The following is a 14,694-nucleotide window of genomic DNA, read 5'->3' on the forward strand; positions in this document are numbered from 1 at the left end:
AGGTGGGTGATGTGTGAGGGTGCTAGGCAACAGGAGGCGCTGATGACGTACGAGAGGGAACTCTGGGAGTTTCCTGAGGGCTTCTGGGAGCTTGACTGGTTGTGGCTCAATGGATCAGTTATTTATTTATATCACTCACTTCACTGAGGATTGTTACGGTGTGTATGTGTTAATGAATCGTCAGTGGGGATCTTAGCTCAGGATATGGGTGGATGGCATTCCCTTGTTAAACACTTTGTACATCCTCAGGTTAATTAAAGGGGAACAAGTGGAAAACCAGATGTTTTTCAACTTTTTAGGAACTAACAAATGGACAGAATATGTACAGATGATATTGTCAGAGGTGATGCTTTTAAAGAAATAATCTCGAAGATTTTTATTTAAATAAATGTCTGTTAAAGGCAGGGTTGGTGATCTTGAGAAACTAGCCAGAGTACTCTAGGTTTTAAAAAATGATCCAACCAAAAAACTGGGCCCAGTCTCTTTTCCAAATGAAAGTAGCTTCAGCACTAGCTCCAAAGTCCCTAAATCTAGTGGGAAAATCACCAGCGAGAACCCGGGATTTAGGACATGTGCGTCTGCGTGTTGGTGTACTGACGTTTATTGTATGTAGTGAAACAAAGACTTCCAAACCTCATTAACACGCTGTCACAGTCTACTTAAGTCCAACAGGTATCACCATGTCCAATACCCGAGTGGAGGTTATTGGATCCAAACAGAACAGCACACTGCGTCTTTCTCTTGTTTTTATTTTTTCTATTCATTGTGGATCCCAGTATATCACTTTATATTATGGAATAAAACCTGACCTTTGACCAGATGATGACCGTTTGTTCTTTCTGTTTTTTTTCCCAGGTGATCCCTGACTGGAAGGACCAGGAGTGGGATAAAGAAAAACCAGAGTCCTACGCCGGGATCTTCCACTTCCGGTTCTGGCGGTTCGGTGAGTGGGTGGATGTGGTGATCGATGACCAGCTGCCCACGGTGAACGGAGAGCTGGTGTACTGCCACTCCAACGACAACAACGAGTTCTGGAGCGCGCTGGTGGAGAAGGCCTACGCCAAGTAAGACTTTTACAATTACAGTGGAGCAGTTGTTGGCAATGAAATTCTTGTTCTCAGGCTCCCTCCAACAATGCTACCTCAAAATGCATCTTCCCTAAAATAAATGAATAAATAAATGAATAACTCGATACATAAATAAATATGTCATTAAATGTAGCAAAAATAATATTAAAAATAAATATAGCCATTAAATAAATGATAAAATGTGATATAAATTGATATTTGAAATTTGTTTTAATTTTTCTTTGCAATAATTCCCTTATTTATTTACGCCTCTGTTTAATTTTCCCTTTTTTTAACTATGTATTTATTTTTATTACTTTTTACATATATTTATTTTACATTTATTTTTGTATCTATTTATTTATTATTGCTTTTATTTTTGTATTTTATTTTTATTTTTAAACGTACAAATGTATTTATTTATTTATGCACTATTTTTCCTTTGCATTTCACCCCTTATTTATTTCCCCAAACGTATTTATTTCTGTTCTTTTCTTTTTACATTTCTGCCTCTTTATGCGGATGAGGGGGCTGTCACTCAACAAGTGTCATCATGGAGTTAGGGTGCATGACTATATGCTAGCTAGCAAGCGATCTAACTGTGTCTGCTTCTGCTTATCACTGGCTGTAATGCAAAAATACATAAATAAATACATGCATTAAAAATAAATGCAAAAATAAATAGATAAATACAAATAAATGCATAAATAAATACATTGAAAATTAATAAAAATAAATAAAAGGGAAAATTAAACAGTAGAGTAAATACATAAGGGAATTAATACAAAGACAAATAAATAAACAATTATTTAACATGAGAAATGGGGAAGAGAAGGCAGCAAGTGTTTTTATTTAAATGACAACTACATTCTGAAAAAACAGGGAAAGCCTGGCTCCCCTTGGCCTTCGGGAGAAAATGGCAGTGATCACATCAATGGTATTAAGTTTTGAATGTTGTCTTTGAGCACCACACAGTCAACGTCCTGGTGGAGTGTGAATCATTTCAGGTTCACCACAGTTGAAGGAATAACACCGGCTCTTTTTGAGTCCATACCAGTTCCTCATTTGTTATGGCTCTAAGACCACAGCAAATAAGGGAAGCACATGCGAGGAATTAACTAAAAGAGTATTACTATTTAATAAAGATTGAGGGTTGACGGTCACTTTCTTTTGCAGACTTTTCTTAAATTTGAGGGCAGAGATACATGAATAAAATGTATTCATTAAGATGTCTGTGTGTGAGCGTTAATGATCGCTTGTGTGTGTCTTCCAGGATGAGTGGATGCTATGAGGCGCTTGATGGGGGCAACACAGCTGACGCTCTCGTGGATTTCACCGGCGGTGTATCGGAGCCAATGGACTTGATTGAGAACGGGTTCAAAGACGATGAAGAGAAACGCAACGAGCTGTTCGAGAGAGTCCTGAAAGTCCACGACAGAGGAGGCCTCATCAGCTGCTCGATCCGGGTGAAGAGAGGACAAACACACGGCGGCTGAATGATTGAATGAATTGATTTAGGAAAGATTTATAGAGACTGACTGAACTGTGTTGTTCCAGGCAACCACTGCAGCGGACATGGAGGCCAGGCTGGCCTGCGGCCTGGTGAAGGGTCACGCCTACGCGGTGACGGACGTCCGCAGGGTGAGGCTGGGCCACGGCCTGCTGGCCTACTTCAGGTCAGACAAGCTCGACATGATCCGCATGAGAAACCCCTGGGGAGAGAGAGAGTGGAACGGGGCCTGGAGCGACAGGTGATATGACCATATTCCTACACAGATTGTAAATCGTTTTTTAAATATGCCCAGAGAACCTACGATTTAGATTTGCGTAGTCCCACATGATTGGACTACAAACTGTGTCTGCCCCTTTAATTCTGCCTAGTTTGTAAATACACTGAATTTATCATGTCGGTTTGATGTTATTTTGTTCTTTGGTGTTGACATGTTTACTTTTTACTACACACATTTCACATCTGCCATCCACATTTTATTATTATTAGAAGAATACAGATGTTTTTTTCTGCCTGTCTGCAGCTCTGAAGAGTGGAAGAAGGTCAGTAACAGTGAGAGGGAGAAGATCGGTGTCACTGTGCAAGATGATGGAGAGTTCTGGTGAGTTTTAGTTCAATGATGCCCCCTGTTGGCAGACACCAGGTGCCTGCATGTGGAGCTTTTCCCCTAAAGACCTACAATAATTCTCATCTGTTATATTGACATTTGTTCAACCTCCATCTCTCAGGGGTTAATGTGTTGATTTAGCAGATCATTTTACTGATTCTTAAGTCTTCTTCTTCTTCTAGAGGACTCATTATGCTCATTTTCAGGTGCATAATAGTATTTTGGGTTTCTACTAGAACATGTTTACATGCTTTAATTTTCAAAAAATGCTTTACTTTTTTCATACCGGCTGTGCTGCAGCACCTCATATCATTTCACCCTCTAGCTGCTAGGCAGGTATTATGCAAATGTTGTACTTTGTGACATCACCATCTTACGGAAGAAAAAGCAGGACCTCAAGCAAGGCGTTTCTGGCAGTTTGGGACCAGTTTTTCTGTGGAGGAGAGTAACTCCCTTTGGTGTGGACTTTGCAGAACTTTTACTTGCACAAAGAAATACATAACACACTAAAGCAAAGAGGAAAAACACAAAAACAAAATAGGTCCTCTTTAAATATTTTCCTCTTCCATCATAAATCTCTCTGAACATACAGTAAATTACTATCATTGTAAAAATACCAGAATTTCTACTTATCCACCTCTCTTTCTCTCCCTTCCTGCAGGATGACATTTGATGACTTTATCGCTAACTTCACAGACCTCATCCTGTGTCGTCTCATCAACACGTCCTACCTGAGTTTCCATAAGACCTGGGAGGAGACCGTGATGCGGGGCTCTTGGCGCCGCCACGACGACCCGCTGCTCAACCGAGCCGGGGGCTGCACCAACAACAAGCAGTCCTTCCTCCAGAACCCGCAGGTGCTATTTTCTCTCATTAATTCATAAGCTCTCAGATTTGGTGTTAGGCAAGGCTGTAGTTTGCAGTAGTGACAACTCTAACAATACTTGTGTATTCCTTTTCTGTGTGTTGCAGTACGTGTTTGACGTGAAGAAACCGGAGGACGAGGCACTGATCTGTCTGCAGCAGCAAGACCGTAGAGCCACACTGAGACACGGACAAGGAGAAAACCTGGCTATGGGCTTTGACATACACAGGGTCAGCTCACTGTGTGTGTGTTTTCAAGACATTCATAGATGTCATCTCAAAATCCTTTTTGTAACCTTTATGAAGGTGGGATTTGTTGCAGGGCTGTGTATTAGATTACATTAGTTTTAGGGGGATTCCTTGAAGTCTGACTTGCACTGATGAACGAAAGTCCGGTTTACTCGTCAAACAGTTGGATTAGTTTAGGATAATGGGGTCACCCCAGGCCACTCCCTGGACACGCTGCTGCCAGATTCAATACAATAGTTGAGCCAAATACTGTTCAGTCTTCAGCTATTTAAGTCTGTGTCCTCTCTGTTCTCTGTGTTCAGGTGGAGTTAAACAGGATCTACCGTATGCATACCACCCAGCAGAAGGTTGGTGGGAGCACCTACATCAACTCACGGTCTGTGTTCATACGCATCGAGCTGAAAGAGGGGCGGTACGTCATCCTACCCACGACCTTTGACCCTGGCTTGGAGGGAGACTTCCTGCTCCGCATCTTCACCGACGTGCCGTCCGACTGCAAGTAAGCAGAAGCACATTGTTTGTTGTTCAGCAGCATTATTGGATATTATATAAGGACGAATTGATTTCGTGAAAAGGTCATTTAAAAATGAAAAGTGACATTTAAAATCTTGAAATGGAAAATCGAACGCCACTTCAGGATATATTTTAACCCAAACTACAATCTTTTCCTAAACCTAACTAAGTAGTTTTGTGGACAAAACCTAATCAAGTTGTTTCCTGTGAAGACGGAACTTTATTTTGAAAAGACTGTATACATGTAACGAACGGAAATTAGCACGTGTTGCTGGACATTTGTATGAAAACGCACGAAAAATAACTTTTCGTAAGATATCATACAAACTGTTGTATGAGGATATTGCAGAACATTACTGATTGAGAGCAGGTGACTCTCAATCAGTAATGACTCTGGACTGCATCTAACTTCTCTCAGAATTAGGAGCTACTTTTAGTCTTAGAATGTTTTGTGAATGTGACTCCGGGTCTGCAACGGGTTTAAGTTAAACCTCGGATAAAAAGAACTCTAGTTGCATTTCAATGACTTTTTTTATGACACATAAACTAGTCTGCACTGAACCACAGGTGCAGTTTACGCCTGAGGACACAGCATTGAGGTTTAAGAGACCATGTAAATGGTAAATAGACTTGCATTTATTTAGCGCATTTCTAGTCTGCCGACCACTCAAAGCGCTTTACACTAGATGTCAGCATTCACCCATTCACACACATATTCATACACTGATGGCAGAGGCTGCCTTGCAAGATGCCAACCTGCCCATCAAGATCTGATCTAAATACTCATTCACACACCGATGGCACTGCCTTCGGGAGCAATGTGTAGTTAAGTACTTCCAATTGGTGGACGACCCACTCTACCTCTCAACCACAGCCGCCCCCATGTGATTTTGTTCCAGACAACACAGGATTACACTGTAAATCTTTAAGCTTGAAGCTAAGCTAATGACAGAGCAGCAGCCCCTTTTTCAACAACAACATAAACATATGGTTCTAGATAAAAACATGAGAACACAAACACAAGAATAAAGACAAGTGTCCCTGTCTCTCTCTCTCTCTCTGTGTCTGTCCTGTAGGGAGTTGACTGTACATGAGCCTCCACAGACCTGCTGGTCCGGGTGGTGTGGTTATCCCTCTCTGGTCACTCAGGTCCACGTACTTCAGGCTGATGGACTCGCAGGACAAGACTCTGACGGAGGTATATTTTAGTTTTTTCATTTACACTTTACACCATGACCAGATTACTGAGTTTAATCAGATCAAATTGAGCTTTATAAGCTTCACAAAACAGTCTTTTTTATATTCTAGTCTATATTGTGCAGTGTTTCTAAGACACTTTGGATATTTCAGTGTTATGCACTACCCCATCTTTTATTGTTTAGTTATTATTTAAAATACTTTGTGTCCCTTTTAAAACTGACCTGCTGTCAGCTGAAGCAGCTCCAGCACGTCTTTTTTGCCAGTAGATAGCAGTAGCAGCTTTGTAAGGTCAGTTATTGGCGTAGCAGCAAGTTAAGCCAGTCTGAATGCAAAACAGTCATGATAGCAGACAGCTACAAGGCCTGTAGTCATCTACGACGTTTACAGTTGTTAAAAATACTTGGCACCTTCATTTTCTTTGATAAGCGTGTGTAACATTTCAATTATTTTGTCTATCTTTTATATTTAGATACCAATACAAGGAGTTAATTTTTTTTATTTTTTTTTTAATGTATATCCACTGGATAATTAACTGTATGAAATAGGAAAAGATAAGAAAGAAATTTCAACACAAGAGTCAGAAGTCTGAGTTAGTTATAATTGTTTACAGAGTTAGTGATTTTGAGATAAGACCTCTGGTTCAGTACAAATATTTCTGCTGTATTGTCTTGTTTAGAAGTATAGTGATACGGAAGACGGAACCTGACAAAATAAAAAATAAGTAAATGACTCGATAAATAAATAAAGATAAATAAAGGGAAAATCATGCAGAAATGAATAAATACATCAATTTAATAATAAATAAATAGATTTAAAAATTAATTTAAAATAAATAAAAAATGCAAAAGAAATTAATTAAAAAGTTAATAAAAATAAATGAATAAATAATTAAAAGGGAAAATTGAAAAGAGTAGATAAATAGGGGAATTAATACAAAAGAAACAACTTATTTATTTACGTCACATTTTATCAATTAATTAATGCTTACAGTTATTTTTTTATATTGTTTTTAGTATATTAAATGGCATATTTATTCATTTATAGAGTCATTAATTTATTTATTTTTGATTTTGGCTGGTTCCGTCGTCCATATAGTGATACCCAATGGTGGCGGAAGAAGTATTCAGATCTTTTACTTAGAAGCATTACAACAGTGTAGAAATTGTCTGTTACAAGTAAAAGTCTTGGATTAAAAATGTTACTTAACTAAAAGTAGATAAGTATTAGTATGAAAATATATATTTCCTAATATTAAATAGTACATCAATTATTGCTGTGTGTGTGTGTGTGTGTGTCTCCAGTGTCGGACCCCTACGTGATCATTCGTTGTGAAGGACATAAAGTTCGCTCTCCGGTCCATAAAAGCACACGCAGCCCCCGCTTCGACACCAAGGGGCTCTTCTACAGGAAGAAAGCCAACCAGCCAATCAGCATCGAGGTTTGTGTGTGTTTGTTGGTACCCAAAGTGAGGCATAAACATTGTAAACATGAGTTTATGGTCTCAATCTCTAGTTTCAAGTCTTCTTCAATACAGCATGATATTCATTTAGTAAATTATGGTCCCATTTAGAGTCAAATAGACCATAAAGCAGGGGATGCTTTAGGGCGTGGCTACCTTGTGATTGACAGGTCGCTACCATGGCGTTGTCCGGTCTGGGAGTCGTCCGTGTTTTTGTCTTACAACTTTAACCCTTTCACAGTGTGTTTTCAGTTCATGAAAGTTAGTTGCAACATTTTGGTCTCCTAAAAATGTCTTATTCAGCATTCAGTTGTACTTAGCTCCACCCTCTGGTGTCACTTTTGGTTGCAAAAACCAAGATGGTGACAGCCAAAATGCTGAACTCAAGGCTTCAAAACCATAGTCCACAAACCAATGGGTGACGTCACGGTGACTACGTCCGCTTCTTTTTTACAGTCTATGCCAGCAACTTCTGTGTTCTGCAAGGAAACATAGCATAAAATGGAAATACTCAAGTAAAGTACAAGTACCTCAAAATTGTACTTAAGTAGCGTACTTGAGTAAATGTACTTAGTTAACTGAAGTTGTAAATTTTGTTGTCACATGTGAGCAGTGAATTCCTCTCTCACCGTGTCTCTCAGCTCTACAACCACAACGTGTTGATGGACTCCTTCCTGGGTCAGGTGATGTTGCCGGCCGAGCAAGGTGAATTCCGGCAGACGCTCCACCTGAGGGACAAGGGCAATCAACGTAACAACGACCTGTCAGGGACCCTCTCTGTCGTCATAGTGACCAGCACGGGGCTCACCAACATCTGAGACACACCACTAAACCGTCCAGTAAGCTAAAGTTTACCAGGTTACCGGTTTACCGCCCTATGAGGGTAAATACTTGGCACGAATAGAGGGTTTACTTTATAGAAGATTACATAATCCAGCAGTAAGTCTGTGGAGATCAGAGGAGGAGGAAACCTGATTCTCTTGCTGTGTTTTAGCCTGATGCCATAAATGTATGTTTACAAAATGATTTACAATACCTGTAACGGGTGAAATTGAATATCCTGAAGACAAATGATTTCTAGCTAGCTTATATGTACATTTACATGCACAAAATATTCATTTCTTTGACCTTATTTCGAAAAGAAAATATTCCTACTAAGCTGTTTACATGCCTAATGAAAGGGAATATTCCACTAATATTCCCGTTTACATGCAGCTGTGCATACTACGATTCATGTAAATCTTGGAATAACAAATAGGATTTTCCACCGGTGCAAACGCAGCCTCCCTCTTTCATTCCTTCAACCACTTTTTTGAAAAAGTTGGCGTTGTGATATTTGGGCATATCCAAAAACCGGTTATGTAAGTCTTTCTAATGTTTAAAAGTAGGTGTGTTTCTCCTGCCGACCAGAAATGTGGGCTTTTCTTTTGGACAAAGTGTTAACTAGTTGGTTTGTGTACAACGCACAGAGCTGTCCGTAAACAGGCAAGAGGTCGTGGGTCGCAAACTGCCGTAAAAACCCCAGTTGAGACGCATACTCTGAATGCTCTGTATACATGTCCAAATAATGCTCCTATAACCTCAATAATATCGGCATATCCCACTTGTCTTAGGCTGCATTCACACCGGATCAGGCGTTGCGGCGATTCACCGCAGGGTTGTGCGGCGGTGTGGGAGAGTCACTTTGACTAATGGCCCATTAACTGCAACGATTAATGTCAAACTTGATTCTGTTTCCACTTTACAGAAAGTAATTTGCCGCCGCAATGCACTTTCCCCATTCAAAATTAATAGGGAGACTCACGTTTTTGCCGCACCACTGGGTCTGGTTTGAATGCTCCATTCAGAATAAGGCCTAATTCAGAACATCAAATCAGAATATGCTGTTTACGTGACCCGTATCCAATTCGAACTATTGTCATATTCGGAATAATAGTGGAATATTAGTGTGCAGTAAACGTTGTCAGTGTTTACAGTGTTCTTCATGTTATTTTTATCAACCACTACTTAGTGTTTAGTTTGTTCTACTATTTAATATCTTGTTCTATTTTAGCTTTATTTTAATTTACTCTTTTTAAAATCCTATTCAAGTGTCTTTTTATATCGGCTTCTTTTATATCCTGTCTATGTGCCTCTCATGGCTCCTGTACACCACTTTGTATTGCCTTGTTGAAAATAAATTCCAATTTATGTGCAACTTGGTGGCTTTTTTTTAGCAATACATCCATCCATAAGGCGAAATATTTCACGGTAGTGAAATAAAATAGTAATTGGCTGAATTACTATTTACAGGTTAGTTACAGGTTTATACAAAATAAATATAAATATATTAATAATCAAAAGTTTGTAATCAGCTGTTACAGTCATGTTTTTCTTTGTTCCTTCAATAATAACTAGTTTAACAGAGATAAAAACGGTATAATTCAGACACCAAATGTCTTAATTCACATTTGAATAAGTAAAGAATGGGAAGAATAGGTGGGAATAAAAACACAATTAAGGATAATGTACTGTCCTTCAAAAGCCACTCCAACTTCACAGTTCAGATAGCTCAGAGTAGTTTTACCAAGAGAGTTCATACCTAACCAACATGTGTCTTAAGTACATTTTACAGACAGAAGTTCTTAGGGATGTACCATTCATGAAGGTTCACAAAAACACCTTCATTAATTATTCTTAAGGCAGATTTCAATGAAAAAGCACAATATAATAAGGTTATATGCTTGCTATCATAATAAACCATCTGAATATACTTGGCTGGCGTTAACAAAGCTGCAATGATTCTAAATGAATGTTAATGTTGCTCCGTAGGAGCTGGATGTGTAAATATGAACCTGTTTATATTCAATTTATGAGGTGATAATATATACAGCTTGTTTCTGCTGCCCCCAGGCCGTGCTCCTGTCTCTATTTCCTTGTTGTTCCCCACTCATCCTGTGTCTTCCATGTCCCCAGTTTGCCCTTGAGAGATGGAGACTGAACAAATGTCATAAAACAGGTGATAATTATTGTAGGTCTTTGACTTGAGGGGAAAAGCTCCACATGCAGATACCTGGTGTCGGCCAACAGGGGGCATCATTGGACTAAAACTCACCAGAACTCTCCATCATCCTGCACGGTGACACCGATCCTCTCCCTCTCACTCTTACTGACCTTCTTCCACTCTTCAGAGCTGCAGACAGGCAGAAAAAAAGGTCCGTAGTCGTATTAAATTCCATTTGTGCTAATAGATCCCCCAAAATGCTACACACATCGGCCCTTTAAAGGCAGGATTGGTAATCTTCAAAAACATTTTTCTGACGTTGAAAGTCGTATTACATCCCAACAGCAATCGATAAATCAAATGCTCTGACAAAAAAGAGAAACAAATGTGGTATCTGTGGCTGTCGGAGGACTGTAATAAACCCGTCCATATTCGGGCCGAATGAAATGATGGACGGCCTGCCTACCTGCCTGACAACCTACCTATCTACCTGCGTGCACTCATTGCACGTCACCGGAGTCTTACACAAGCTGCTAGCTCGACAGCTGTGAGAACTGACAAGAGTCGTGTTCGTTGTTTACGTTCATAAATATAATTGTGGGGGAGCGGCTTTAGAGGGAGGCTTGAACGGGTTGCTGACTTGACGACTTTCTCGCTAGATTTAGTGACTTTTGAAGCTATTGCTGCTGGCTTTTCACTGGATTTTTCAGTTGGATAATTTAAAATCTAGCCTACTTTAGTTTCTCCAATGTTACCGACCCTACCTTTAAATTTTGATTTCCATTCCACCAAAACAATAACCAAATTAAGTCGAATCCTTGAAGACATTGTGCATTGTTTTCTCAAAGCACATCTGGAGATATATGTTGTTTTCACTGGATAGGAAGGAGATGAAAAACTCTAATCTGAAAAGTAACTAAAGCTGTCAGACAAATGTAGTGGAGTAAAAAGTACAATATCTACCTCTGAGATGTAGTGGAGGAGAAGTATAAAGGGGCATAAAAGAGAAATACTCAAGTAAAATACCTCGAGTTCAGTAATTGTACATGAGTAAATGTACTAGTTACATTCCACCACTGGTGTGTGTGTGTGTGTCTAATTACAACCTCCTCTATTGTTGCACCTCATCACCCCCCACTGACTCTCTCTCTCTCTGTAACAGGGATCAGTGGCAGTGAATGAGCAGCTTGCCGTGTCAACGTTAATACCAACAAGAAAGAGGGAGGGGAGAGGAGGGAGTCATACACTCCTTATACCTCTGTACACCTTCACTTGAACGAGAGAGGAGAGGAGAATAGAAGAAGTCAATAAGGAGTGGACAAAAAGAGGCAAGGAAAGGGAGAAAGAAGCCACTGGAGATATACATGAAAAGAGGAAAAGCTCTGAAGTTGGAGGAAAGGATAAAAATGAAGGTGTCACTCTTTTTCTTCCAGCTCCTTCTGCAGTGGGATTAACAGGTTTCTCTACACCTCTTATAGACCCGACTGTCTCGTCCTCTGCTCCTGTTCTTTCTTCATCCCTCCATCCGCGGAGGAGGAGGACCTCTGTGTGGTTAAGACCAGAAGGACAAGAGGACGAGCAGAGTTCAGATCACACAAAAGGGTAAGGACAAACAGTCATCCAGCAGGCTTATAGAGGCACGTTGGCTTTATGCATAATCTCCTTAGTGTGTGTGTGTGTGTGTGTGTGTGTGTGTGTGTGTGTGTGTGTGTACTTTTACACTTTTACACTTTTCCAGCTGACATCTTTCTTATTTCTTAAAATACTAGCAGTTAAATATGAGAAGCTTCTTTAGAAAACACACCTAGAACTGTTTTCTGTTAGTCAACATTTTATCAAACAGTAGCAGCACTTATACTATTAATAGTGTTAGTGTTAAATAATGTAAACACCTGTTTTCTAATTAAAACCAGGTTTGTTTGTTGAGCAGCATCATCAGTTTGTAGCTTTAAGATTATGACGGCTTTTTTGATGAGTATCATATTCTGCAATGCTAATAATTCATGAATCCACTGCTACTAGTTCTCATACACCGTTCGTAGTTATATCTATGAAAAGTAATGCACTTTAATTTGTATATATGTCCCACAAAATCAATTCATGTACAATAAACGTAATTGTGAAGCAGGAAGTAAAAAGAGCGCAGCGTAGGGAGGTCGGGGTGGATGTGTGGGTCAAAAACACCGGACTTTCGCCCGGGAGAGCGCTGTTTGTGTCCTGTGTGAACCCAGACGTCAACGTTGTTTTATTTGTCACGTAACTTCCGTACTTAAGTTACGCTACTTCCGGTGTTATTTTAACCCAAACCACGATCTTTTCCTAAACCTAACTAAGTTTTGTTGCCTAATCCTAACTTGTTTCCTGTGAAGACGGGAGTTTATTTTGAAAGACTGGAGCGGAAATTGACACGTGCTGGACATTCGTAGGATAACGCACGAAAAATGAGGAATACGTTTTCGTAAGATATCGACACGAACCGCTATATGAGGACACGTTGACCAGTTTATGGCTAATAGTAAGGTACACTACTTCTCACATATTAGTTGTGAATATGAGGGGTTATTGTAGAGTTTTACCTCCTCGAAACTCATTGTTTGAAGTGCTCACAACTAGGAGACAAAGTGTGTCATCTCAAGGCTATTAATGGATCACAAGCCAAAAAAAGGTTTGAAACTAGTAACTAGAGAAATTTTACTAGCTGAATTTAAGAAAACATGTAAACATAATGGTATAATGTGCACACATGAATGGAGAAAATCCATTTAGATTCGATCGGATAGCAGAAATAATCAGATCTTCTTCTAGTTGTACTTTTTCAATGAAATTAAGATCTATCCAGATGTAGTTTATTTTATTGATTTTTTTATTTTTTTTACCAAAAGGCGATATACAGTGTTGTGTACCTGTGCTTAAGTCCTCCACATTAAACGACAAATACGTTGTTGGTCCTCCAGAGTGGCACATTTAAGCGTTTTCTGATCTGACCCCACTATCAACAGGACGACAACAAAATGAAAATGAAAATAAAACGTTTTGATCGTACACAGCTATGGTTTAGGTTTGGTTAGGTTTAGGCACAAAAACACTTGGTTCGGGTAACATTGTAGTTTGGTATCAGATGATTTACTCAACTGCACTTTCGTAATACATACATTTTTAACACATCTTCTGCACACATTGTTGTACTGTACTTGTATATATTTGTTTAAATCAACTCTATGCAGCAAACTTGTACTGAAACACCTTTAATAGTTAATTTCCTAAACAAAGTCTGATTTTATTTACTAAGTCTGAGACTGATCTGACTGTGCAGCAGGTTGGGTTTGACTCCTGGTCCCTCCCTCGGTACTCACAAAGCTTTTATACTCTTATCTTGACGCATACATTAAGATATCATTTTCTGAACTGGGTGTAGCCGAGGTCATGTCAACATTCATATTTCAACACAATCCGCTGACATGAGCTAATTCTGGCCATTCATAGTGTTGCTCTCATTTGTACACATCACAAGTGACAGAAATAGCTGTGTAAACCTCCACCTGGCTAACTGCTGCTTGAAGTGGGTGTGAAAGTTCTGTTGAACTGAGAGTGCCAATGCCTCTCCCTACCACACACACACACACACACACACACACACACACACACACACACACTTTATAAACACATTAATTTATCAGCCTGAACAACATGTTCCATACTGTACTACAAGCTGCAATCTGTTAACCCAAATTTAACTCCTGCCCACTGACGGGCCCGAGGGAGACAGCACCGACCCCCCCGCTGGGAGAGGCAGCTTGGCAGAGTAACACCCTCTAATGGGTGGACTCATATCGAATCAATCGATTACTTTCTGGGGCAACCCAAATGGAAGTGAAAGTGGGGGATACAGTTTGGATGTTTCAGGTTGTTTGCCAGTGACTCCCAAAGCGATATATAAATATATGACCGTTCTATTTCACATTGAAACGGTCACACAGTGGCAGTTTTAAACACATGGTTAAAGTTTTGAAACAGAACTACATGGTCATGTTTAGGCAACAAAACTACTTGGTTAACATCGTGGTTTGGGTTAAAGCTACGTAGCTACGTATGTTACTTAAATTAACTGTTGTGTCATTAGCAGCTAAAGAGCCTGATAATTTTTATCAGGATTTTATGGACACCGAATCAGAGTTAAGAGAAGAGTGAATATTACATTTATATTTGATACCAACATAACTTCACGGCAACTGTTCCTCCATG

General features: G+C 39.6%; 1 protein-coding gene across 1 annotated transcript in view; it reads left to right on the top strand.

The window, feature by feature from the left end:
* Nucleotides 1–9,666, top strand: part of capn5a (calpain 5a) — a 29,017-nt gene extending 19,351 nt beyond the window's left edge. Inside the window, exons 4-13 of the mRNA XM_037775458.1 lie at nt 856–1,064; nt 2,341–2,533; nt 2,625–2,818; nt 3,101–3,178; nt 3,846–4,041; nt 4,157–4,279; nt 4,600–4,796; nt 5,887–6,008; nt 7,312–7,448; nt 8,111–9,666. Of these exons, the coding sequence (XP_037631386.1) occupies nt 856–1,064; nt 2,341–2,533; nt 2,625–2,818; nt 3,101–3,178; nt 3,846–4,041; nt 4,157–4,279; nt 4,600–4,796; nt 5,887–6,008; nt 7,312–7,448; nt 8,111–8,287 (1,626 nt within the window). The 3' untranslated portion in view covers nt 8,288–9,666. The remainder of the gene's footprint in view (nt 1–855; nt 1,065–2,340; nt 2,534–2,624; nt 2,819–3,100; nt 3,179–3,845; nt 4,042–4,156; nt 4,280–4,599; nt 4,797–5,886; nt 6,009–7,311; nt 7,449–8,110) is intronic.
* Nucleotides 9,667–14,694: the final 5,028 nt, after the last annotated feature.

The sequence above is a fragment of the Sebastes umbrosus genome, chromosome 7 (genome assembly GCF_015220745.1).
Source record: "Sebastes umbrosus isolate fSebUmb1 chromosome 7, fSebUmb1.pri, whole genome shotgun sequence".
NCBI classification, from domain to species: Eukaryota; Metazoa; Chordata; class Actinopteri; order Perciformes; family Sebastidae; genus Sebastes; species Sebastes umbrosus.